The sequence below is a fragment of the Sinohyriopsis cumingii genome, chromosome 5 (genome assembly GCF_028554795.1).
Source record: "Sinohyriopsis cumingii isolate HCF-2022 chromosome 5, ASM2855479v2, whole genome shotgun sequence".
Lineage (NCBI taxonomy): Eukaryota > Metazoa > Mollusca > Bivalvia > Unionida > Unionidae > Sinohyriopsis > Sinohyriopsis cumingii.
The window spans coordinates 53,395,826-53,420,550 of record NC_142965.1 but is presented as its reverse complement, the minus strand read 5'-3'; the positions used below and the strand labels follow the sequence as shown (position 1 = coordinate 53,420,550).

The following is a 24,725-nucleotide window of genomic DNA, read 5'->3' as shown; positions in this document are numbered from 1 at the left end:
AGTTGACCAGAAGTATAGGGATGGTCAGTCTGCCAAAGTGTACAAGGTTCGATGCAACGAATACATTTTGCATAAAAGTGGCCATTCAGAATCAGTAAGGTACCTACATTGTACATGAGAAAAAGTGTAGAATGTCTTATTTACGGTTGTGTGAGTGACTAAATATACGCAGTTAATATAAAAAAGTAAAATGTCACCATAACCATAGAGTTGTCAGAGTTTGCCGTGCGATAATTAGCTACTTTGCGTTATTCGAGTTGTGAGAGTTTGACGTGCGATAATTAGCTACTTTGCGTTATTTGGATTGTGAGAGTTTGACCTGCGAGAATTAGCTACTTTGCGTTATTTGAAGGAGTGTTACCACTAGTTTCCTCCAGAATCTAATGGCCGTGGTAAATATAAAGACCCAGCCCCAATTATGTACCCGTATTTTTGCTGTACAGTATATCTCCTATAACGACAAATGCCTACTTCATTATTTAGGAGACCTTCATTTTTTTTCTCGAATGTGTGAATAAAAACGGATTATGTAATAAATACAAAACCACATATGTGTTTTTTTCCGAGTTGGGGGAAGGAACTTTTCTGATACTAGGAAATAACGTGTCCCAGATTGACGGGCCTTTATTTGCATTCTTGTGCAATGTTTAACTAGTTATTTCCGCCAGCTCGAACAAAACAGATTCGTATTTCTGTCTTTGTGTATCTCATCTAACAAGTGCAACACTGGAGTAAACTCTCAGAATATTATTGTATTTACAATGGATGGGGTTTTATTTCTGCATATTTTACGGGTAAGTGCCACAGTTAATGGTTTCTCTTTAGACAAATTTGTCAGTCAAAGCAGCAAAAGGAGAGACCCTACAATACAAACTGAATGTTTACGGTCCTAGTGAGAAACAGGCGGATTGTTCCTCACGCTGAACGTAATTAGAGACATTATGATATATTTTTTAAAATATTGCCCGTATATAGGTAACAGTGGGTTTCGGAACCATCCCAATGACCATCTCACAGTTCATTATCTGTGCACGTTACCTAACAGGAAATAATGTTTAACACTAGTACAGAGAGAGAGAGAGAGAGAGAGAGAGAGAGAGAGAGAGAGAGAGAGAGAGTAAAGCCAGAAAGGAAGGTGGGAAGGTGTATTTGTTGTAACCATTTACACACACACATACACACACACGCATATATATATATATATATATATATATATATATATATATATATATATATATATATATATATATATATATATATATATACATACATACATTCATGTGCATGATACCGCTAGATTCAACATTCACTTACTGCAAGTTTTGCACAGTGTTATGTATATTTAATTTGCATTGTATGTTGTTTGTTTTTTTAATTTCATTTTTATTCTATTGCAATGCAATATATAATGTTGGTCTCATCCGTGTCCAAACGGAAATCATTTATTCCTTTTGGGATTTTTTCTGTAAACGACCAATACATAGGTAAGATAGTCTCTATTTAGGATCATTATTAATAGAAATAAATATGTTTATTTGGGTCTGGGTCTAGGTTATTGGGATTTCCCTACAGTTTGCATAGTGAACCTGATATTGTAAAGGTTCCATATTGTAATTTTAGCAATAAGCTGTCTAATAATGACTATCGTTTTATTTTGTAAAGACTAAGAACGTTCTGGAAGGTTAGTTTTCATAAGGTTATGTTTTGTTTTGTACAAAATGTTAGCTGTGACCTGATATCAGACAGCGGACTATATAATCTTGAAATTGGAAATATTATTTATTCGTGCTTAAGATTAAGCAGATTTAAATTCTATTATTGTGATGTTGAGTAGTTCGTTTTTATAGGAATTTATTTCTTCAATTTATATAATTATGTAATTATTTTCTTAGGAAATGCAGAGAACTTATATAACAAATAATATTCTTGGATAGAGACATAAATGCAGTGATTGATTTCTCTGGAAATACAAAGTACTCATAAAAAATATTCTGGACAGAGACACTCACTAGGATATATAGTGAAATCAGAACCTTAATTATATTACTGTATTTCAACAAAAGACTGTTGCTGCAAGAGCTCAATACAGATATGCACATAAACACCTTCAACGTTCACATTAATTTGAATTTTTAATAAAGTTTATTCAGAATTTTAAATTATTAGGACTTGTGTCTGCAATTCGATGATTATTTTGGGATTTGATTTCCAATACCCCCAAATTATTTTGTTTCATTTTCACCTTGTATTCTCGAGAAATAAATTATTTGTTGCAGTTGTCAAAGCTTTTGCTTTTAACTCTTTTCTGTTACTTATTTGATGAGCATAGACTCTTAACAACAGTAAATATTTTCTTAACTCATTGACCAATATTTGCATGATGTTATGCGTTTAAATGATTTTTCCCATTATTATCAATCTTCTAATAAAATAAATTCATAAATTAGGACAAAACTAGTTGCTTAACAATTTACCGCATGAACACCCTTGAAATTACTAAAGTTTATAACGTGTATTTATAAGTTCTGCATTTTCGTTTCTAACATACCCAAACAGCAAAACTAATGAGGTCATATCACTATCAGTTCGCGCATGCTTAATTTCATACATGGATATGTCTGAGGTTAAATAAAATTGTAGTTGTGATTTGCAAACATTTCAGTTGCAACAAAAGTGGATTAGCCACTGTATCTTTTAGCAACTCTAAAATAAAATTGCGCATATGATTACGCTTGTTCCTTATCAACCCAATGAAACTAGGAAGTAATGACTCAGTTTTGGAACAGTTCCAAAATATAACATAAAGTCTCTAAGAAGTCATTAGAAAAATAGCACACGCTTTTAAGGACTTTTCCACATTTCTTTTAAAAAGGCATTATTGTTGTTGTTTTTTTTTTTTACAATTCCAGGCATTATTTAAGTTTGAAGCCATCTCAGTTTAGAACAATTAGTTAATGTAAGAGGCAAGAAATGATGATCTTTCCAGTCACGTTCATTTATGACCTTGATTTCATTTCAATACTGATGTTGGCCTAGAAGTATTAGTAGTAGTTTTTGATGTGCACTTCTACATGTCCTTTTCCTTACTGAGCGAAGTTATAGGTTTATGTTAAACAGGGCCATATATATTTTGACTTAATGTTTATATGAAGTTTGTTACAAAACAAACTGGATGGATCTGAGCATGCCTTGAAACTCTTGGATGTAAAGGTGGTTTTCAAGTTTATTACAAATATCATCTATTTTAATCTATAAACCTTTTTAAATGACTAAATCATTTTTATACAAAATTTAATTCTTCACCCATTCTTGCACATAACACTAGAGATGACAACTTTAATATTAAGACTAATGCATATTGGAATTTACAACAATTCCTACGAGTTCTCTACAGTTAATTTATATTGTAATTCAATATATGCTACAATATGTATCAGTCCAGAATATTCTGGCTGAGGATTACATCACACAGCCTCGCTTAATACACATGGATATTCGGATAATCTGAAGGAATAAATTATGTTATTAAATTTGTCTTAGTCAGATTTAGTCTCCCGTATGCTTGGACACTGCCAATAAAAGAAATAAATCCTTTATACGGAGGGGTGAGCACACCCCAAAGTAAAATGTGTTTCTGTTTATATTCTTTGTGTGCAGGAGGCCTGTGACATATTTTTCTTCAAGGCGGTCAACTTTATATGTTGGTTTTAAGTTACCTGCACGTAATTATTCGTCAGTGGCACAATCGCTGAGTTCACTGTTATGTGGAAAGAGACATTGCAAGTCCGAGCGACGCTCGGGAAAATATTTGTCTGTATTAATTAGGAAGAGAGTCGAGCTTAGATAAGTTTCATATATAAACTGAAGTATACTTTGGTGAATATATCGATTGATGTTAATGATACCGCTGAGAGACACATACTACCCTTGATAAGCGGTGTTTAGGTCTGAGGACGCCTCACAGCCACCAAGCACGTTGTTGGGCCCTTACTGGATTGTTCGTGTTGCTTCACATCGCATACTTAACATTCATCATTACACGTAGGTTGGCCGTAACAAAATAATACATGTAAAGCTTAAGATGGCACGTGTATCTATAATCTCAAGGAACTACCAACGGAAAGAGCTATCTCGGTTTACTATCTGCTTTAGTAACATCGGAAGAAAATGAATCTCATGTAAACATTAACGCTGAAGGATTCGTATGAGATAAAAAGCCTTGAAGATAGTCTGTATTCCGACCTCCAAGCTGAAATATAAGTATGCGAGAGATCAAAGGGCACAAATAAAAACGCCTCTAGAGCGTGGTCGTTATAATTAAGGACCGAATTTAAACGCATCAAAGAGATGCAGAAATACGTAGCCGAGTCCAATGTGGATGTGATAGAATTAGTACCTTAGTAATTCCCGAAAAAGACCTTTTTACCGCATAACATTAGGCACACAGTGCGAGTTTCTTTATTTTACTTTCTTAACGGAAATCCGGCGATATATTATTTTGACGATCGACATAGTTCGCGGTGTTAACATCAACGATAAATCGCTGTGGGTGGTGTACGAATCTTTAGTCGCTTTAATTATTTTGAAGCTGTCCATTTCGGCCATCAACGCGTTGTATTCATCTGCATTAATAGCGGCGTCATAGATGGCTTCCGAATACAATTTAGTTGTTCTTCAAACAATACTTGGCGTGGCTGTCATAATTGTGATATGGCCATTTACTTTCGTTTGAAGTCTCCTTGATAATATTTCGTTACTTGCACTAACCAGTGATATGATAGATATAGAGCCGGACGTCGTGGTAGCTATTACAAAGGCCAAGGCCCACCGCGGCCGCAGGTGCTACATAACAGGCTTACATCGATGACTTCGCTGCCGCGTTTATTGCACTGTAGTATCAGTGAACGTATCGATAATAATGAAGTTTCATTATCATAAAAATGCTAGCCTTCTACAAATACCAGTATTCAAATGAGAGTCCAACCACTCCGAATTCTTCACTATGTAATTATTCAGTACAAAAAACCATAATCTGTTTTTGCTAGATTTTCGTCATCAGGGGATTAATGTAAAGACAGTGCCTAAGGAAACTACTTCCGCATCCGATCTAATCCAAAGTTTATTTCGTGCTTTTCTAACCATCTATTTCACTCAGTGGTGGTGTATCCGACCCAGTAGAGTGCAGCGGGAAAGAGCGTTAGACACTAACGATTAAATGTATGTCACCGTGTAATAAAAATCAATAAATAGTTTTGTGTTCAGGTAAAAACGTAAAATATTCGTCATATATGTTTTCCCCCCACGCCGGCGCTCATGACTCAACTACGCGTGAGAGTCGCTGATCAAAGTATGTTTCCAGTTTAATAGTTGTTTCAGCGAATGGTTGTACTCCGCATCAAGATCCTTACACTGGTCAGCGATTTAATTCGGTCAGTCAATGTTATGCCTCAGGAGTAGTGAAGGGGGACGAATTAGCGTCAATGGGAATTAGCATTACAGACCCCCCTGGGACAGATTAGCGTCAATGGAAATTTAACATGGAGAAAAATCGTGGGACGGTTTAGCGTCAAGGGAAATTAACATGGGAAATAAATTTTGGGACTGTTGAGTGTCAAGGGGAATTGAACATGGGAATATGGGACTGTATAGCGTCAAAGGAATTTAAACAGGGTGGGACTGTATAGCGTCAAGGGAAATTGAACATGGGATTTTTTTTATTTTTTTATTTTTTTAAAAAATAAAAAAATAAAAAATAAAAAATAAAAAAAGGGATAGGCAATCGAAAGTCATTCTCTTTTCGAGACCTATGAGTGGCCCTGAAAAGGGCCTTTGGGGTTCTTCTGCTTCTAATTTTTTCTATTTCTCCACCAACTTCTTATTTTCTCTCCTACACTCTTTCTCTTCTTTTCTTTCTTTTTTTTCTCCTCCTCTTCTTTCTTCTTCTCCTCCTCTTCTTTCTTCCTCTTCTCATTTTCTTCTTCTTTTTCAATTTTTTCATTCCATTCTCTTATCCTTATCCTTTCCTCTTCATCCTCCTTCTCCTCCTTTATTTCTTTCATCACACCACTTATCATGTCCTTTACTTTTCTTAAGTTATTAATCTCCATCTTTACTCGATGGGGACTATACGAATAGTAGTCTTCATTTAGTCTCACTAGCATTTGTTCCATCATGCCCAAATTGTCCAGGACGTCTTGTAATGTTTGCATTTTATCCAGGTGGTTTGAAGCCATCTTCTCTGTAGAATGGTTTGAACGACGAATACTGTGGGTTCTTATACGAAAAGCGCGGACGTGATGGAAAACATCCCCCTAAGACATAAAATTGATATTACCTAGTTCATGACCAAACAACGCGCGGACGTGAAGGAAAACATCCCCCTACTTTCTCATGTCATATAATATACTATCCACATAAGTGAAGCAACATTTAACAAACCCGAAATCTACTATTTACACACCCAAATCATTAAAACAAAATCCATAATCTACTATCCACACAATCGTACGTGAGCGGTTACAAAACCCTAACTATACTCTCCACATACGCTAAGAAACAATAAACTAACCCATAATCTACTATTCACACAAACGTACGTGAGCGCTTACAAACACAAACACACAAACACATACCCTCACACAAAAAAGAGTCAGTGTTTATATTCACACTACTCTACCTACACACATTGGCAAATCGATTGTTATTTCTTTTCTAGAGTATTGGGTAGCCCTGAAAAGGGCTGTTGGTTTTTTTTTAACTCCAGATGCACCTATCTAATGCTGGCACCTTCCTGGCCTGGCGCCACACACACATCTTCTTCCCCAGTCTCCTTTCACCTTTTTTCTTGGGAGAGCAGAAGCGGGATATGTGGCTTCAGAATCCCAATTTTCTGTCTCTGGGATTCTGAAATTTCTTCTCTCCTTTTCCTCCTCTTCTTTTCTTCTTCTTTCCTCCTCCTCTTTCATCCTTCCCTCTTCGACAATGGCCTCCACGGCCAGTTCGTTCAACAGGCGCCTGGCATATTCCAGGTGCATCTGGAGTTCTAGCAGTTTCACAATTCTGGTGTTCATTCTGGTGGTGTTGATCAATCAACAAGGGTAGATAGACTGCCGAACGAGTTTCAATTTAGAGTGAAAGCGCGGACGTGAAGGAAAACATTCCCTAAACATAAAATTGATCTTACCTAGATCATGACCAAAACAACGCGCGGACCTAAAAGAAACACTCACTCACCTTTTTATACTACCCATGCCTATTCTAAAAAATTTTCATTAATCACTTCAATATACTATTCACATACGCAAAGCAATCCAATCAAATCCCCAAATCTACTCTCCCCACACCTCTAACAGCAAAAAAAGACATGATCTTAATCTACTATCCACACCAACGTACGTGAGCACTTACAAACACACAATCTTATACACAAACACATACACTCACACTATTAAAAAGAGTTAGTGTTTATATTCTCACTACTCTACCTACACACATTGGCAAATGGATTGTTATTTCTTTTCTAGAGTATTGGGTAGCCCTGAAAAGGGCTGTTTTTTTGTTTGCTATGGCAATCTTTTAGTTTCTAAGAATGCGACGTACTCTGAGGATAGACTTTCTGACGATAGGTCTGCTTCTTCGGAAAGAGAAGAAGAACTCTTTGGTGTCGATAAAAACAATCGACAAAGCCTCTGTCAGGTTCAGGTTCCTGCTGCTGCTGCTGTTGTTGTTGCTGTTGCTGCTGTCTCTGAAGTCTGTACTTCTCTGCCCATTCTTCTTTCTCCCTGTTCACTTCTTCTCTGACGAGCTCTTCTATCAGGTCTTCAGTGACTTTTAACATTCTCACATTCTCTATCTCTTCAGCTTTCGGTTTCAGACTGTGTCTGACCCTATGCAATTCACGTAGGTTTCGTTTAGCTTAGCTAGTTTGGAGCACATCTTCGTAGGAGGATGAGTCGACAATGGATGGTTAGACTGGAAACAACCCCGGTTCTTAAAGTCAAAGCGCGGACGTGAAGGAAAACATCCCTCCACGGTTTTCGAGCCGCAACGTTCAATGAGTGTCATGAGAGGGATAGAAAGAAGTTAAAGAGCATGAATCAACATTCTTATAGCCAAACAAACGACAAAGGCATTTTTTTCAAAACACAACATTTTTTTATTCAAAAAATCACTTAACACTAACCAACAATTCTAACATTTTTTTAACAATAATTCAACCCTATAACATCAAACATTTTTTTTCAAATCACAAACATTTTTTTCAATTCACACTCTACTTTAAACAGGGCTGACAACGTTGTGAATGAAATTGTGATTTCCACTGTTGGAAGTCATTAGGCCATTGATGGACACTACGTTTCCTAGCTTGAGACAAAAGATAAGCATAATGGTCACAAAACCATCGATCTACTTTCACATCATTTCTAGAAGAAGAACGAGGATCAAAATGAGTCACTAAATGTTCTAAGGAATAGCCCAGGCTGCGATGATGCAGAAAATACACACAATATTGTCCACACACCAAGGAATCTGTGCCTTGTAATTTCACATTATTGAATCGGGTGGTTTGAGCATTTCTTCTCATAAAGTCAATGATATCGTCTTCCAATGGGGGCAATCCGTACGAATCGAAATATTCCACACATCCTTCTTGAGGAAAGTAAACGGCTACCCAGTGGGCTCCTGGGAGATGACTGTCGTCCGTGTTGATCACGTAAGCTAGATGGTATTGAGGTTTGCGATGAGGGAGTTCATCTTTAGCACAGACGACAGGATTCCAAGAAGCCGTATACGAACTGTGGTTCAAAAGGTAATAAAGTTCCCAGGTATCCATGTTTTTTGTGTTTTTTTCTTCTTCACAGGTAATAATAAGTCATCAATTCGATCCTGACTTTTTGCTTGAAAATGTCTGACAAATAACCGTTTCTTCGTTTCGTCTCCTCACTTTGATTCAGGAGAGCTTCGATGCGATCGATCTCTTGAGTGGTTAATGTTGGACAAGAATGTTCACGCAAGTCTTTATACCACTGGTGCAACACGTCTTCGTCCGAGATGAGACTCCAAGCATCGTCCAGATACTCGTCCAATTTTTCTTCTTGACTCAGCATCAGGCATTTATCGTGTTGAATTTGACTGGGATGATCGTTTTGACATCCATAGCAATCTTTCTTGATCAATTCCGTCATTTTTTCGACCAAGTGTTTGGCAAAACAGGAGACTTAATTGGCTTCTTGTTCTGGCCATCTTGACTTCATCATGATAACTTCTTCTTTTTCCATGGTCTCCTCACATTCCATCTCCAAAGTTTCTCCACTAGGTAAAGAGGGATAACAGTCTTCCATAGCTTCTAATAGTCTAGAATGACTTCTCTCAAACTGTTGATTTCTATGGTATTATCGAATTCTGCATACAGGATGACGTTCGCCGTGTCGGGTAGAGCATTAGTAAATTGAAGTTCCACACGAATCTGGCCGGATTTTATAGGGTGGAAATGTCCCTCGTCGCTGCCTTGGTCTGGAGTGAAATCGAAAGCCCACAAAGCATAACCTCCTGCGTAATCTTCGTACGTAATGCCGTGACTGGTGTTGGTCCCTAATTGTCCAGTGGCTTCGTACAGGGACAAGTACGATCTCAAGTAATTCTTATTCTCAAAGTCAGATTCGAAAGGTTGGGTACACAAGGTCTTGCCATCGCGACTGACTTCGATCTTGGACACGTCAAAGTGTCGAAAGTGGAAAGGATTTTCAGCGAAGGCTCCGTTGAAGGCTGAATTCTCCACCATACCAAGGATTAAACGTTTGGGTAACTGTCCTTGAAACAGATGATCTTCGATCATGGATCGCTGTCCCTTGGGAATGGTGAAGGTTTTCACTTCCACGCGACGTATCGGATACCTGGCGGTCGTTCTGCTCAACGTCTGACTGATGTCGTTTCCCACTTTGGGTAACACTTCCACGCGTCGTACGTAGAGTTTGGCCTCCTCGATTTTGCTTTTAGGAGTGCCAGCAGCAGTATCAGCCAACAAATGGAAAGCGGCACTGCTGCGATTCAGTCTCAAGCGGACATTTACCCCGTTCAGCAAATATTTCTCTTGCAATCACATGTCCAAATGCAAACGATCCATCAGTTCTAAACTCTTTCCACCTGTGATTTTGTTTCGTCTTTCCTCAAAGCCGTTATTGTCTTTATCTATTATGTCAAACTTGGTCGCTTCGTCAGGTTCCCATAGCACACAAGCATTGAGATGAGTGTTCTTGGCATCTATTCCGTACGTCAAGAGATTTTCCAGATAGGCACGATAAGGGTAAGTATCCATGCTGCTGCTGACCAGTTTGTTATTCAAGTACAAGTCCACTGAGCTAAACAAGGAATGCATGAAATTGTTGACGGGAGCTATATTCTCAGTGTCTTCTACTGCACTATTATCCTTATCTAGAACTTTGACTTTCAAGTACAAGTAACTGCTATTCAGATCGATGTAATCTTCGGGCTGTCCTTTGATTTCAAACTCGATGGGAGCGGAATCCGTCAAAGAGGAGACGGGGTGAAATTCCACCCATTGGGATCCTTGCATCGTCATCATCGTGGGGGGCATGGCAAACAGGTCCAGTTCCGTCTTGGAACAAGCGCAAGATTCTCGGTGCATCATTTTTTCTCTGTGTCTCAATAATCTAAAACGTCTAAGTCTCGAACGGTTCTTCTTTTCTTTGTCTTTCTCGCTTTAGACGTGTGAAGTCTGGTGAAAGGGTGTTTTCTTCGTCGTCTCTTTCTGCCTTGTCCTTGCTGAATGCCTGACTCGGTAGCGTGCAGGGCATTTATAGGTGTGTCTCGTCGGCCCAAAAGGTCTTTGCCCGTTTGCAGCAAGACATTTTTGCCAGCCCTCATGAAGGCTTCTTTAGGGTTTTGTTTGTCGATGATGACATTTTGGAGAAATTCTTTGCCTTGCGTCTGTGCCGCATCTTTCAAGGCGTGCAATCCGCGTTTCACCATCGGTTTCAACACCGGGGCCACCGAACGAAAGGCCGATTTTAACATGTCTCCTAAACCGTGTCCTCGCTGTCGAGCAACCCCTCGGTACACTGGATACATGACTTACGAATCGTGAGAGAACCGTTTTCGAAAATGGAGTTTCACCGTGACTTTTCCTTTGGTGAATGGAATATTTGTCCCAAATCTCCTTTTATAGTAATGTTGACCGTGTCCAAATACGACTTGCTGACAGGCAAATAGTGAGGACGTACAAATTCGCGGTGGACGTGATAAGTGTTTCCACCTTCCTCGTCAGCGTTCGTGGCAGAATCTACACGAAGTAACGGCACAGAGATGTGTCCCACCACGTTGTACTCTACCACATCGGAATACACGAACATCAAATTCAGTCCTTGGTTCAGTTCTACCGGGGTACGAAATAACTTGATAAAAGACTCGTTGTCGTAAATGATTGGTAATTCGTTTTTCTTCATCATGACCATTCTCAGGTTCATGTCTCCGCCCAACATGTCATACAATTCAGGACAAAATAAAATGGACAGGATTTTACTCCCGTCAAATCTCATCGAGAAGCGACGAGCTGCTTTGTGGTATTCCATGGTGACACTTTTTCTGACACTCTCCAAAGCTTTAAGAAACACGCTATTAAACCTGGTGGCTATGGTGCTAACCAAATGTTGACCACTAAAATAATAGCCTGGGGGAATGAACAAGTGGTAGGTCCACTTTTGATTTTGTGTACGGGTTTTCTTGTCATATTTGACATTCTTATCCAAGTACTCTTGCACTTGCTCGTCATGAACTTCCACATCAAAACAATTTTGATTGGGAAGGACATTGAGGACTTGGGTCGGGTGAATGATTTCCACTAAAGCCACTTCCCAATGGGCTTCGTGATCTAAGGGGATGGCCTGAGGTAATTTGGCCGTGTAAGAGCACAACGTGTTGTGGGGAAACACCTCCATGGAACTGTCACTGGGTAAGGTTAAGTAAAATTGGTTTTGGTGACTCATAACTCCAGAGTTCTGTGGCTGTCCGAGGGGTTTCTGGACGTCTGAGACGTGTCTCCGCCTAAAATGGGGTTCTGGTTGTGGTTGCTATTGGAGTGGTGACTGGCACTGGCACTGGACACAAGGTTCCCGTGGTTCCCGTTCGAGGAGAATTTCAGGGAGGGATTGGGAAGCAGGTAACCGATGCAACTGCTCAGTAAAATGGTCCACAATTGTTTGTCTCCTTGTTGCAAACTCAAATTGGCGATGGCTGCCCCGATGACACAATACACCACGAAGATTTGGCAGAAAAAGACGATTTGCGTTTTAGGCACACGTTCTCCACACCACACCCACAAGGGTTGTTTTTGTAAATCTTGCAGAGAAGAACTGGGTGAAGGGGTGGTCGACGTAGCTGCGTCTGTGTGAAAGGGCATGATGGTCACTTCTTTTTATAGTCAATGACTTGCGAAGCGTCGATCCAAGAATCAAAACTGGGTGGATATCCTTTCCAACGTACTTTGACTTCTTTGACACGTCGTTTGCCCACTTTACGGGTTCTGCGTTCGAGAATGCTTTCGATGTCGTACACGTCGTCTTCTTTTTTGGTGACACGTAACTCGGGCAAATAAAACGTTCCTTTGAGCACTTCTCCGTCCATGTCTTCCAATTTATAGACGGCTGGATGACGACCATGCACTCGTCCAGTGACGCGAAACAATTCGGTCGTCCAGTTAGGTAAGTAACCTTTGTCGAAAGTGCGTTTGGTTTTACCAATGCGCACCCAATCTCCTACGGCCAACTCTCCACTTTTCTTGGGGACAGCCCTCGTCGGGGACGTACCAAACAGGCGCTCAAACACCAACACTTCGTTCTCGGGAGTCACGTCTTGCGGGGCATGTCCGATGCTTCGATGGTAAGATTGGTTGTACGCTTGCACCAGGTGTGGTAAGATGTCGATGTACTTCAGAGTGTGGTGATGCGTAAAAGATTTCCACATGCGTTCTTTCAAAGTGCGTTGAAAACGTTCCACGATGCTGACTTTGGTTTCGGGATTCTCGGTGGTAAAAAAATGAATGTCACGTTTCTTTAATTCTTTTTGGAAAGCTTGGTTCAGAAATTCGGTGCCTTTGTCCGTTTGCCATCAAAGAGGGTGACGACCGCTTTGTTTCAACACCCGTTGCAGGGCTCGCACTAACTCGCTGCTGGATTTGGAAGTCAAGGGTACGACCCAGGCAAATTTGGAAAAGACGTCGATGACACAAAACAAATATTTGTAGCCACGATTGTAGCTGGTCAAATGAGAGACATCGGCTAAATCGGCTTGCCATTGATGATCGATGCCTTCCACTCGGGTGCGACTTCTGGCAAACTTGCGTCGAATGGGTTTGTGTAAAGTGTAGGTAGTTTGTTCTTGTAACCATCGTTGCACTTGAGGTAAACGTAGACTTTTCAGTCGAGTTTTGGCAGCACGATACAATTTTTGAACTCCTGCGTAACCTGCAGGATGCGAAGGATCGTAGTAAATGCTGGCTAAGACTTTTTCCATCTTTTGTGTTCGTATGTTAATAAGGTACCCACTCTTGGAAGATGCTACTCTTTTTCTCTTGGGGTATTTTCTTGGATTGCAATGCTTTGCGTGTGCGACCGGCAATAGGTGTTGAAGAGGAGGATGTCTGAGCGGGGGATATCGGTTCTTGTTTCACTTCTGTCTTCACTTCTGTCTTCACTTTTTTTTCTCTTGTGATGAAGAAGGGGTGGCCATCATCTTTTTAATCCATCCAATTCTGGAGATAGGTGGTGTTGTTAACTTGCGTACTTTTTCTGGTGGAGTTTGAAACCCGTCTTCTTCTTCTTTTCCTTTTTCTGTCTTGGTCACTGGTAGTGGTGGTACTGGTACTGGTACTGGTACTGGTGATGGTGCTGTACTTTTCATCAAGGTCTTAAAATCTTTCAGAGTGGGTAGAACTGTTTCGTCTAAAGCTTTCTAGTGAAAGAGTTGCAGTCGTTGCAAAAGTCGTTGCAAAATTGACCTTACTTTTGCGATTTTTCTGTTTCGGACAAATCTTGGCGATCCATCAAGGACTGCAATTCGTGTTGTAACTGGGACATCTCGCTCAAATTGGGATTGGGAGGTAAATGCGGGGTGCGTTGTTCTTGTTACCGATGGTATTCCATCCATCGTTTGTAAGGCACTAAAGCTAGTTTTCGTCCTTCCATGGGGTTGTTAGGGGTCGATTCTGAGATCTTGGGACTTCCGAAGGCCTTTTTATCTTGCTCCCACCAGTCCTCCCAACATGGTTCCCAAGACTCCTTTCAGTATGGGGCCTAACAAGAGGGGTAAAATGCCTCCACGTTGGACCAACATCTTCTTCTTTTGACGAATGGGAATTTTCTTTCGAACCATTTGGCGAAGAACGTGACGATGTTTGCTTAAGCATTGTTTCTGGTGTTTGGACAAAGGGATCGTGCCTTTCAAGACGTTCAAACAACATTCGCACACGGTATCGATGACCTCTTTGGAGGCCGATTGAATGAGTTTTTTTCGTAGAGGAGGAGAAGCTTTGGACAGGACAGATAACATGTCCCCATGTTTGACTAAACGTGGTGGTAGTCCTTTTCTTTTCTTTCCTTGGGGTTTTCTGGAGGGTGACATCTTTGAGTCTTCAGGAGCACCAAAAAAACACTGATACCCCCGACTTGGTCACAGGTCTTTTTTATACTGGAACGCGTCGCCACTTATTGTCTTTACGTCGTATCAACTTCAGGACAGGCATGACACGTCGTGCAGGGGTACGCAACGGACTAAATCGAGCCAGTTCTTGCTTGGACAAATCCAGTAAACTTTGTAACATGCCCGATCTTTCTTGAACTTTGATTTTGGGAGAAGGTACTTTGTGAGCAGCAGCCACTGCCACTAAATTGGAGGGTCCTGCCACTAGGGAAGTTCTTTTTGGGGTCATCAACGGAGAAGTTCTTGGTGTGATCAACGTCTCCAAGTACTCTTCAGTTCTTGGTGTCATCAACGGAGAAGTGGATGAACGTGAGGCTGCCGGAGACGCAGTCACCGCCGTGGCAGGTCGTGGTTTGTGAGTGTAAGGTTGCGTCCTGGCCGAAGAAGTGCCCCTCTTGCGAGTAGTTTTCTTCTGTGGGCTTTTCTTTTTCTGGGGACTTTTTCTCTGTTTCTTTTTCTGGGGGCTTCTTTTCTTTTTCCGGGGTGGTGTCTGGTAAGAGGAGGGTCCCGCCACTGGAGAAGTTCTTCTTGGGGACCTGGTCTTTTTCTTCTTCTTGGGGCTTCGTTGGACTTTTTTCTTGGGGAGAAGTTTGGGGGCATTAGGATCCCATCTTAAGAGAGAGCAAATGATGACCCCTCCTAGAGTACCGCTCCCTCCAGGTTTCAAAATGATTTGTTTTTTGATTTGAGTGTCGATGCGGGGATCGGCCAGTTGGACCAAAGCGACTTTGTTTCGATCGAAAAAGCGTTTGGTTTGATGAGGAATCTGAATGATCCCTTGGAGTATCTGACGTGCCGTCACCGTGAACCATCGTAAGACTTCTTTGAGGGTAGCTTCTAAGACACGAGCTCGTATATGTGGATTTTTTTCTCGACTGATGCCATACAAGGCACGAATCAATTTGACGGGAAGATGCGACTGAAGGGACGTCATGTTCAAAATGTGTGTGAGACAGACGAAAAGTGTCTGAGGTTTTTATAGATTTTTTTGTGGAGTGAAATTAAGTCGAGGACGTAGACGTGTACAGGACAGGCCCTCCGTCTTGGCACCAGTGGTGAAACAAGTGGGTACGAAATCGCAAATCATCAGGGGTCGTAGGTTTCAAATCGACGAGTAAATAGGCGTGTGGAGTTTGAGTGGCATCGTCGTACGCCTGAGTCAGCCAAGGCGTTCCTAACTGTTTGGCTAAGACTTGCACTTGCGATTTATCTCGAGGGCTTTTAAACAAGACCACGTAATGCGCATTGAGACTGATGGTGTGATGGGCTTTACTTTGTTGAAACAAATTTTGGGTGATATAAACAACATTGGCATTACGGTGATGCCCTTTGCGCGTGAACCACAGTTTAATTTCTTCTTCGTCTTCTCCTAACATGTCGTCGAAAATGATCAAATGGGTTTGACGGGAGTCAGAGACGATGCCGTCGTCTTCTTTAGGAATGCCTTCCACAAACACGATGGAATCGCCTTGACTTTCTCGCAAGAGGCTGTACGCCGATTGCCACTCTTTGTAACACCACACGATCCGTTGAGGTGGCCGATCGATCAAATGATGTTTATGTTCGATCAAACGTTTGACAAATTCGGTTTTGCCTGAACCGCTAGGTCCAGCAATGAGCATGTTAAAGGGATGACGAAGATACAAAGCCTCCCAACTGGCACGATCTAAGTGTTCGTCGATGACTTTGACCGTAGAGGAAGGGGGGGGGGGGGCAGAGACAGCAGATGTATCCATAATGTGAGAAATGTCGCTTGTGACACGAAAACAAACAAGACAAGAGTTTATATACTTTTTTCAGAACATATTTATTGAATGTTTCAAACATGAATACGAAAGACAAAAATATATAAAAGCCAAAGGCTTAAGTACAAGGATAAAAGGCACATGATAACCATTAACGTGGAATAAAAACAAGTGTCTGTACAACATGTTTTGGGTAATGTTCTAACCAGTTCTATAGTAGGGTGTAAGGTCACACAAGTGTCCTCCCGAAAGGGTCTTTCAGGCCTGTCCAGGACAGTCCTGTCCTGGGTGACGGGTTCTTCTGGCACCGTCACTAACACGGGTTGAAAAGTAACTTTTTCCCTTGAACAACTCTCGTGCATACTGGGCCACTTCTTTGGTCCAAGCCTCAAAATCCCATTCTTTCCAGGCACGGACATCTGTCCAATGGGGATGTAAGTCACAAGCTACACACACATCGTCATACACGTCTTGGGTAGCTAAAAGTTGACGAATCTTTTTTTCCCGTAGGGGTCGAGAAGTATCCAGATGAAAACGCAAGGCTTTGAGCAAAAGGAGTTTTTCGTGACCATTTAAGACCATTTGGGTGGTAAGTACTGATCGTAAAGAGTCCACAAGGAATCGGCTGGTAAACGAAATCCCAGAAAACAAGTCACTAAGACACACACCACTTGTCGACCCAGCGGGTCCATGAACTAGTAACTTTCCACGAGGCGTTTAAATTCGGGATCGGTTTTCAAACGGTGATCGTATTCGTGTTCCCACATTTCCAGCACTTGGTATCCTTCCTGTTCTAACTTCAGGCGTCGCTGACAAGTGGCCTGGTACAAGTCTTCCATGGTTCGTTGTAAAAACTGATTTTTAGTGCCACGGTCAGGGTAACAGACGGGACATCCGTGAAATAAGCAACCGTTAAACTCGTACACGATCTTGGGGTTTTCTAAGTCCCAGCCATCGACCGAATGCGTTCCGATGGTCTTTTCGCCCCCTCCGTTGCTGGCATGCTGAATCCACTTGTCTTCCTTGTCGCACAAGTAATGTAAGCAGCGTAGGGCTTTGACCGAGTATTGACGTTTGACATAGTGGGTCGTTTGAGGACTGATGACAGCTACGGTGTTTTCAGGCATGAATCGTTGCCGGTACACTAAGGAACACGCTTTGGCAATGGTGCAAGCTTCTTTCAAAGGATCGACCCCTCCGTGTTCCATGAACAGTTCTCGAAATTTTCCACAGCAACGCCGTAAAATGTCCACGTCGGAACGACAGTACTTTAACATTTCTTCCTGAAAGTCGAAAGGGTAGGAGGCGTGAGCCTGGTACCAAGCGTAGAAAGCTTCTCGTTGTTCGGTACGCATGTTGTCGGGGTCGTAATAGTGAGCCTCAGGTAAATGGGGTAGAACGGCGTGTTGATTGGCTTCCGTATTGAAAAAGTGTGGAAAGTACCCTTTAGCCATTTCTGTCATTCCAAACGTTTTAGGCATTCGGCTCAAAGGCATGGCCAAGTAACTCATCGAATCTTTAAACTGTACTTGTCCCACTTGCATGAAAATGATTTTGGCTCCGTTCAAAGTGACTTTAGGAGGCTCGGTGCCTTGTTCCGTATAGTATCTCAAAAGAAACTGTCCATCGTATCCGGAGAAATTGTGAGCCATCACCGTGGCATGACGATGACAATCTCCGTAACGTTCGATGTCCTCTTGGCTCCATGCCTTGTCGATGGGGTCTAAAACCCATTGGCAAAATCGGCTAACGTGTTCGGTCCCCGAAAGATTTTTTCACGCCCTCCAGGAATCTTGCTGCAGTGAGGGCAATGACTAAAGATAGGTTCTTGAATGCACTTCTCGCACGCTGGATGAGCCACGCAGAAATTAGGAATGTGAATGCCGGTCTCTTGCATGCATTCGAAATCGAAAAAGATGAAATTGCCTTTCTTCTTTTGACCGTCCTCTTTCTCTGGTGGGGGTTGGTATTTTTGCACGTAGTATTGGTGTTCCAAGTCCACGATGTGATGACAAATGTGACATTTTTTCTTTCCTGAACATACGTGTGCCTTGGCATTATTGGTACGTAGGCCTTGTCCACACGTAGGGCACAATCTCAGCAGTTGACAAGCACATTTCTGCTGTGAACCTTGCGTCTTCAAATGTTGTTGGGAACAGGTAGGGCTGACAAACGTGCGCAGACAAGTTGAACAAGGCACTGGTCCTTCGCTCAGACAGGGTGGAGAGGCCAAACATCCTGAGCATTTCCATCCACAATGCTTGTGTTGCTCTCGATTGTCATAACCATGGTCACATTTCTCACAGTAATAACCGTATCCCAGGAATCCGGTGATACTGGTAATGGTATCGAAATGGTCATCGTGATAATAGACATGAATGTATTTTCCGTCCCTAAAGTCTTTTCCTCGAAACAACAGAGACCCGCGCATTTCTTGAGGGTGCACTTTCAAGGTGTATCGTGGAGCTAGGACATCTTGCAATGTTTGCATTTCAGGAATGCCACAGGGTGTGTCTTTGGATAGGCCAGCTTGTTGCAACAGGAGTTCTGCTTCGTTTCGCTGTTTGGCTCGGTCCGATTGTTGAATAGTTTTCCAGGCTCTTTTCCATTCTGCCGTGTCGTTCTTGTTGGCATAGGTTCGTCCCACCACGATGGCTCGGGCTAAACACATCTGGTCTTGAGAATTGTGAATTTGGACGAGACTCTTTTTGGTGCTGAGAAGCTCGTTCACCAGTAACACCTTATTGCGTTGTCCGGTCCCTTGAGGAGGAGAGACGTGGGTCATGTCCAGTGTGGCTTTTCCATCGGTGATGTCAAACTGGTCATTAGATTGTTGCACGTGTTGAATTTTGTCCATGACTTTGGAAGCGGTCAATTCTGCAGGGCTGCTAAACTCGATCCAAACAGGGGATTTCAAACCGTCGTGTTGTATGAAAAGTCTCAAGCGATCGTCTTCTTTAGGTTGACATTGTCGCTTGAGTGTGGTGAGCAAAGAATCCCACACTCCGGTGATAAACACTTCTGCTTTCTCTAACGGTACTTCAGCCTTGAAATCATTTAACTTCACCGTGTATTTGTAAGCCGTGGTTCTAAATTTTCTAGAGGAGCGCTTTTCCGTCTCTCGAATGGAATAGTACTTTTCAGGGTTGACTAAGGGTGGTGAACTTGGTTTAGAGGGTTCGGATTCTGGTTCACTCATGTCCTCTTCAAAATCACTGGAATGAATTTGTGCCAAGACTTCAGCCCTGGTACGAGGCGATAGATCGCGTTTCTGTCTCTTACTTTCTTCTTCTTTCTTCTCGAATGAATAGGATAGTTTCATCTTGAGTAAAAAACGTCAAATGACTCAAGTTTAAACACCATGGACTAATTTATAGTCATGGCAGCCCAGCGTATATAAAAGGGTGTGTGTCTTGTCCTTTCACTATTCATTTTACTCTCTAACCGAGCACAACGATGGAAGAGACTAGCCAAATCGAACGTTTCATTAGAGCTTTACGAGGGGTCATTAGAAAATTCTCTTCAGACCAGCCGACGGACTACTCTCCTTCTTTTCGAGATAAAAGTCAAGATACTTGCTATATCTGTCAAAAGAAAGGGCATTGGTCTTCAGAGTGTCCAGACCGTCAAAAAAGAAAAAAAGGGGCTTAAAAAGACAAAAGTCAAGATACCTGTTATTATTGTCAAGAAAAAGGACATTGGTCTCCAGATTGCCCAAAAAAGAAACAGAAAGAGTCAGAAGAAGAGGGATTCTTCAGAGGAAGAAGAGGAAGAATGAAGACAATTCTATTTACAAGAGGCAAAGAAAAAGGAGAAGAAAAGAAGAAGGGAAGAAAGTGAGGAAGAGGATGAAAAGATTGTGACGGTGAAGAAATTGAAAAAACAGAGAGACTAAAGAGTGAGACAGAAGAAGTCTATGAACTTTTTAAAGTGCTCTGTTGTGAATTGTGAATTGGATTGTAACTATGGATAAAAGAATAAATTAATTATATAAGGTAAGTGTCTTTGAGTTTTGATTTTAAAATAAGAAGCTACACTCACACACTCATATAGACGTACTATAGGGGTAAAATGTTTTTTTTTTTGAGTTATTGGCAATTGAAATTGTATTTCTTTTCGAGAAATGTGGGTGGCCCTGAAAAGGGCCTTTTTTGGTGTAGGGGTGAGTTTAAGCAATCAACTTTAACTGCCTTAAGCCTTTGCCACGGCCAAGGCCTACTTCTGGACTGCGTACTGTTGATGATGATTGGGTTGAAATCACTAAGGGTGGTACGGTAGACTTAGTCACAGGGTTAACGTGTTTAGCTCGGGAAGGTCGTATTCTCTTAGGTCGTAATAAAGAAGTCTGATACATTTGTTTCAGACTTCTTAACTCCGCTAAAATGTCCAACAGTACCGTGACCGTTTGATTTTCACCCTCTTGTTTCTTTGCTGCTACTTCTTCTTGTTGTTGTTTTTTTCTTACCTCTTCTTCTTGCTGCTGTTGCTGTAGGAGAAAAGCCTGTTCCGCTTCCTTTTGTCGTTGTATAAATTTCTCCAGTTCTTCTTTCTGTCTCTGTCTAAAATTCTCCACTTGCGGTAATGAAGAAGGTAACGAAGATTCCGGAACAAATTCTTGCGAGGTAAGAAAATCCACAAAATCCCAATGTACCTCTTCTGAAAGTAAGTCCGGGTTCCCTTGGGCGGTCTCCACTGCTGGTGCATCCCAATGGATCGTTTTCTGAGTTTCCGTCATGTTGAATCACTGTCGCATAGATTGACTGCATACAGGCGCTAGCGAATCTATATAGACCACGTGACGTCACAGACTGCTCTCTTCGGATTGGATGCGGGCTGACTGAATTTTGTAACGCGTGTTCGGATTGGTGAATGAACTCAATCCGTTTCAATCCTTCCTCTACCTATAAATAAGCGCAGTTCACTGCATTGATTCACCTGTTCTCGTCGCCTCAAGATGTGGACCACAGTTGAATCATCCACCCTTGTGTCTTCAATGATGTTTAGGACGGACATGCTCATGTATGTCCGGTCCAAGTGGACTGTTGTTGATAGGACAGATACTAGTCTATGGATGAGAAGAGTTTACATAGAAAGACAAGGATGTCTCAAGAGGGTACTTGCGTATGGACCTGCAGTTAGAAGGAGTTTAAGAAGAAGAAGAAGAAGATGTGACAGATGCCATCTATGTTAATATTAACATAAAACCAAAGGCCCTTTTCAGGGCCACTCATAGGTCTCGAAAAGAGAATGACTTTCGATTGCCTACCCCCTTTTTTATTTTTATTTTTTATTTTTTTATTTTTTAAAAAATAAAAAATAAAAAAATCCCATGTTCAATTTCCCTTGACGCTATACAGTCCCACCCTGTTTAAATTCCTTTTGACGCTATACAGTCCCATATTCCCATGTTCAATTCCCCTTGACACTCAACAGTCCCAAAATTTATTTCCCATGTTAATTTCCCTTGACGCTAAACCGTCCCACGATTTTTCTCCATGTTAAATTTCCATTGACGTTAATCTGTCCCGGGGGGGGGGGTCTGTAATGCTAATTCCCATTGACGCTAATTCGTCCCCCTTCACTACTCTCAGGTCTTATAGCCAACACAGCTTCCTCCATTTGTCGACATACATGTCACCATATACGTTTAATTTCTGGGTTCTGCTGACGTTTGTGCTGCAAGGTTCTCATGATCTATGCGTGGAAATGCACCATCTTCAGTTCCAATAAATCTGATATCAGCATTGGCCGACCTAGTTAGGGCTGAGCCTCTTTAATGGTATCCTTCAGCGGCATCGTTTTCGTCACCACTGTTGGCGCCGCTGTTTCTAACGCGGTTGGTTTCGTGGGCATATCAGCCAGCTGTTCACTGACTGTTATTTCTTTAGGAACGGCCCCATATCTGTATAATATCGTATGTATTCACGCCCTTTCTATATGTAGTTCAGTATGTAACGATTTAATGTTATAATGTTCTGATGTCACCGCCGCAGTTTCGCAGTTAATTACAATATTGGCACGTTTCGTTGTAACATCATTGGGATTTAAAAATAATTCATCGATGCTTCTTGTAGTCTTGCACGTTTCTACGTAGACGGATCAATACCTTTATATTATCATCATAATCTTCTTTAAATTGATTATTACTTTGTCGTCGTCATTTTATTTCTTTATTGCAGCGTCCTGGTCTCCATCCGGGACATTCTCAAAAACTATTTTGCATTGCACATATATTAAATCTCCTGTCTGTGCATTTCGGCTGTTTATTTTATCGCTGATGATCGAGTGCTATGCTCAGATTCTCCCGTGATTTTCTTAAGTGCCGTTTCTTCATCGGTCACAGCAGCACCAATGCGGCGGCCCTTTGAGCCATAGCCTCTGGACAACATCGCCACACCTATCTCGATAATAAACGCGATGCACAGGCGAGCATGACTTTACCACCCTTATCGGGGTAGCCTCGTATTGGTGGTATACGTTTATTCACTTAACCACAGGGACTAATTAGTTAAATTAATATACTCAGCGAGCTTACTCTGAAACGCAAGCGTTCAAGTCGGCGTGTACCAGTGATACAAGTTAACAGTGAATGTTTCTCTATGTAAATCAAGCAAATGTTCGTTTTGATAAATCATTGTAAATCACATTCGGTAAAGAATATTGTTTTGACATTGCAGATTTACTGGCTGCATATGCACGTCAGATATAAGATTGCCCGGAGACACAATCGGGTAAACAGTATACATCCTTGAAGCTCTGTGCCCCCAACTGCAAGCAACAGTATGATAAGTAAGATTTACCTCGATAGTCGATGTAATCTTAACGATGACAGGTGCTATATGACGTCTATCTGCATACTTATTGGTTCCCCAACCTCGCCGGGACCCAATTCAAGCATGATCATGATTGAAGATGCCCAAATGTCGACGCAGTACCGCGCACATGAGCCTGCTACATTGGATCGTTGGCTCGTGAACGGTAATGGCGATATTGACTGCACGTTATCATCATGATCTCGCATACAGGAACTACAACGTTGCGCAGCTACATATCGTCGACTTGGCGCTTATTGACGCGATAGATGCTATCAGTTAACCGACGATGCTAGAGCGACTTCACGATGTTTTATAGCAACTGCTATGTGGGAAAAGTCATTCATCGTACAATGAATTATTCGGGCAATACATTAATTGGAATACTAGCATTGGAGTGTTAACAACTTATAGTGGTTATTGGAAAGACACCGAAACGATCAGCAAATTAGCGAGTCCCGCTGGGGTTCATAAAATGTTGCCAAAGATTGGCTATCGTGACAAGCATCATGGCAGATTTATTTACTGGCGCCAGAAACATTCCATGTGGATGGTTTGTCGTCAAAAACAGCGAACGAATCTTATCAGGCTGATATTTCGTTTCTGCCAGAGGAAGGCGCATAAATACGCGCTGACCGTCGTCGATATAGCCAGTCGATACAAGCATGCTAAATCGGAGACATGGCAATCATTCAACGACGCCGTAAAAGCATCCTGGCGCATATACACGAGTGGGTCATTGAGTTGGCCAAATCCTTTGCATGTTGATCCAGAACGAGAATTTCTTGTAGGAGTAACTGCGTTGATGAAACTTAACGGGTTTTAAATTCACACAGTGTTCATCGCGATCAATCCATCCTTGAACCATTTAACCGTAAACTCTCTGAGCACTTTTGAGACACGTTGATGGGAGAACGCAGGGGTTTCAGTGCATGATCACGAGAATGGGTAGCAAGACTTTATGCAGTCGTTGTCGTGTTAAACAATGAAACTAACTAAGGCAATTGAAACAAATAGTAAAACCATTGCTTTTCTCACCATGTCTGCTGTCATTCACAAAGACAAATATAATTATTTATTATTGAGAGTTGTATATATTTAGTTCAGCCATTAATTCGATTGCTTAAAAAATCTTTGACACAGCCATCTTTGTTATGCTTGTGATAAATATACTTCAAATGCACATCAACGTTGTGTGATGGTTTCTACATCTTTGATCAGGTTACCCAAAAGACAGATGCTGCCACAGATCAGAAAACTGCTTCATCAGCTCGTCCTATCGAGGAATGGGCCACCGAAGAACTCACTGCTTGGCGTAAAGAAAATAATCTTTTAGGGCAAGTTTACATACATACATACATACATACCTGCCTGCCTATCTACCTACCTACCTACATATATACATACATACCTGCATACCTACCTATCTATCTACCTACCTATCTACCTACCTACC

At 41.5% G+C, this 24,725-nt stretch overlaps 1 protein-coding gene across 2 annotated transcripts in view; it reads left to right on the top strand.

The window, feature by feature from the left end:
- Positions 1-644: 644 nt before the first annotated feature.
- Positions 645-24,725, top strand: part of LOC149799181 (uncharacterized) — a 39,381-nt gene continuing 15,300 nt past the window's right edge. Inside the window, exons 1-2 of one of the 2 annotated variants that reach the window (XM_089958400.1) lie at positions 645-794; positions 24,491-24,606. In XM_089958400.1, the coding sequence (XP_089814526.1) occupies positions 762-794; positions 24,491-24,606 (149 nt within the window). In that variant the 5' untranslated portion in view covers positions 645-761. Of the gene's footprint in view, positions 795-24,490; positions 24,611-24,725 lie in introns of both variants that reach the window. The other variant, XM_089958401.1, reaches the window with a different exon arrangement.